The 2734-nt window shown below is 34.8% G+C and overlaps 1 protein-coding gene across 1 annotated transcript; it reads right to left on the bottom strand.

Moving 5' to 3' along the window:
* Positions 1-1457: 1457 nt before the first annotated feature.
* On the bottom strand, positions 1458-2374 carry LOC137631428 (uncharacterized). The gene is made up of 2 exons (XM_068363194.1): positions 2133-2374; positions 1458-2013 (listed from the first exon to the last, which is right to left on the bottom strand). Exons 1-2 carry the CDS (start codon positions 2372-2374, stop codon positions 1458-1460), a joined length of 798 nt encoding a protein of 265 aa, XP_068219295.1.
* Positions 2375-2734: the final 360 nt, after the last annotated feature.

The raw sequence follows: 2734 nt of genomic DNA, 5'->3' as shown, positions 1-2734 counted from the left end.
AGGAATAATACCTTTGCGAGGACATAAGAAAGTTATATTTTAGATAATTTAGCAATAATACCTTTGCGAGGACATAAGTAAGAGTTATATTTTAGATAATTTAGCAATAATACCTTTGCGAGGACATAAGAAAGAGTTATATTTTAGATAATTTAGTAATAATACCTTTGCGAGGACATTAGAAAGAGTTATAATTTAGATAATTTAGCAATAATACCTTTGCGAGGACATAAGAAAGTTATATTTTAGATAATTTAGCAATAATACCTTTGCGAGGACATAAGAAAGAGTTATATTTTAGATAATTTAGTAATAATACCTTTGCGAGGACATTAGAAAGAGTTATAATTTAGATAATTTAGCAATAATACCTTTGCGAGGACATAAGAAAGAGTTATATTTTAGATAATTTAGCAATAATACCTTTGCGAGGACATAAGAAAGAGTTATATTTTAGATAATTTAGCAATAATACCTTTGCGAGGACATAAGAAAGAGTTATATTTTAGATAATTTAGGAATAATACCTTTGCGAGGACATAAGAAAGTTATATTTTAGATAATTTAGCAATAATACCTTTGTGAGGACATAAGAAAGAATTATATTTTATATAATTAAGGAATAAAACCTTTGCGAGGACATAAGAAAGTTATAATTTAGATAATTTAGCAATAATACCTTTGCGAGGACATAAGAAAGAGTTATATTTTAGATAATTTAGCAATAATACCTTTGCGAGGACATTAGAAAGAGTTATAATTTAGATAATTTAGCAATAATACCTTTGCGAGGACATAAGAAAGAGTTATATTTTAGATAATGTAGCAATAATACCTTTGCGAGGACGTAAGAGAGAGTTATATTTTAGATAATTTAGCAATAGTACCTTTGCGAGGACATAAGAAAGAGTCATATTTTAGATAATTAAAGAATAAAACCTTAACTAGGACATAGGAACGAATTTACGAAAGGGAGATTTGAAAGAAGACGAGGAATAGAAGATGAGGTGTTAGTAGTGATGTTTTGGGGCTGGGGAGATGACGTAGGTTGCTAAAGAATATTTAGGACTAGGACGAATAGGCCGGGGCCGTCGTATAGGTGAGCTTTAGACAACCTCCCGTCGGGAACATTACGACATATCGGACGATCCATTACTGCTGCGTCCGTAACTACCAGCCGCTAATGGCCTATCTGACTCCTTAATATTGCCAGTTTACAGGTCCGTGTCATGTCCTCGTTCCATTACTCACGAGGGACCGAAGGAGACCAGCCAGCTAGCTAGCTAGGAGCAGCAGGAGCAGCGGCACCATCTCCTCCCGAGATCGTAAACATAAATTATTTGATGACTCGCCTCTGCTATTTCCTTATTGGAATGCTATGATCAGAGGGGGTGTGCTACTACTCCCCGCCACCTCACTGAGGCTTCTTCTTCTTCTTCTTCTTCGAAGGAAAAGTCTCATTTCTTTCTTCTTCTTCTTCTTTCTTCTTCTTCTTCTTTCTTCATCTTCTTCTTTTTCTTCGAAGGAAAAGTCTCACTTCTTCTTCTTCTTGTTCTCCGAAGGAAAAGTCTCACTTCTTCTTTCTTCTTTCTTCTTCTTCTTCTTCTTCGAAGGAAAAGTCTCACTTCTTCTTTCTTCTTTCTTCTTCTTCTTCTTCTTCGAAGGAAAAGTCTCACTTCTTTCTTCTTTCTTCTTCTTCTTCTTCTTCGAAGGAAAAGTCTCACTTGTTCTTTCTTCTTTCTTCTTCTTCTTCTTCGAAGGAAAAGTTTCACTTCTTCTTTCTTCTTCGGGGGAAAATTCTCACTTCTTCTTTCTTCTTTCTTCTTCTTCTTCTTCTTCGAAGGAAAAGTCTCACTTCTTCTTTCTTCTTTCTTCTTCTTCTTCTTCTTCGAAGGAAAAGTCTCACTTCTTTCTTCTTTCTTCTTCTTCTTCTTCTTCGAAGGAAAAGTCTCACTTGTTCTTTCTTCTTTCTTCTTCTTCTTCTTCGAAGGAAAAGTTTCACTTCTTCTTCTTCTTCGGGGGAAAATTCTCACTTCTTCTTTCTTCTTTCTTCTTCTTCTTCTTCTTCGAAGGAAAAGTCTCACTTGTTCTTTCTTCTTCCTTCTTCTTCTTCTTCGAAGGAAAAGTCTCACTTCTTCTTCCTTCTTTCTTCTTTCTTCATCTTCTTCTTCTTCGAAGGAAAAGTCTCACTTCTTCTTTCTTCTTCTTCTTCGACTTCTTCTTTCTTCTTCTTCATTGAAGGAAAAGTCTCACTTCTTCTTTCTTCTTCTTCTTCGATTTCTTCTTCTTTCTTCTTCTTCTTCATTGAAGGAAAAGTCTCACTTCTTCTTTCTTCTTCTTCTTCGACTTCTTCTTCTTTCTTCTTCTTCTTCATTGAAGGAAAAGTCTCACTTCTTCTTTCTTCTTCTTCTTCTTCGAAGGAAAAGTCTCACTTCTTCTTTCTTCTTTCTTCTTTCTTCATCTTCTTCTTCTTCGAAGGAAAAGTCTCACTTCTTCTTTCTTCTTCTTCTTCGACTTCTTCTTTCTTCTTCTTCATTGAAGGAAAAGTCTCACTTCTTCTTTCTTCTTCTTCTTCGATTTCTTCTTCTTTCTTCTTCTTCTTCATTGAAGGAAAAGTCTCACTTCTTCTTTCTTCTTCTTCTTCGACTTCTTCTTCTTTCTTCTTCTTCTTCATTGAAGGAAAAGTCTCACTTCTTCTTTCTTCTTCTTCTTCTTCGAAGGAGAAGTCTCACTT

This window comes from Palaemon carinicauda, chromosome 39, assembly GCF_036898095.1.
Source record: "Palaemon carinicauda isolate YSFRI2023 chromosome 39, ASM3689809v2, whole genome shotgun sequence".
NCBI classification, from domain to species: Eukaryota; Metazoa; Arthropoda; class Malacostraca; order Decapoda; family Palaemonidae; genus Palaemon; species Palaemon carinicauda.
The sequence above is the reverse complement of the archived record's forward strand: the minus strand, read 5'-3'. Positions and strand labels throughout refer to the sequence as shown.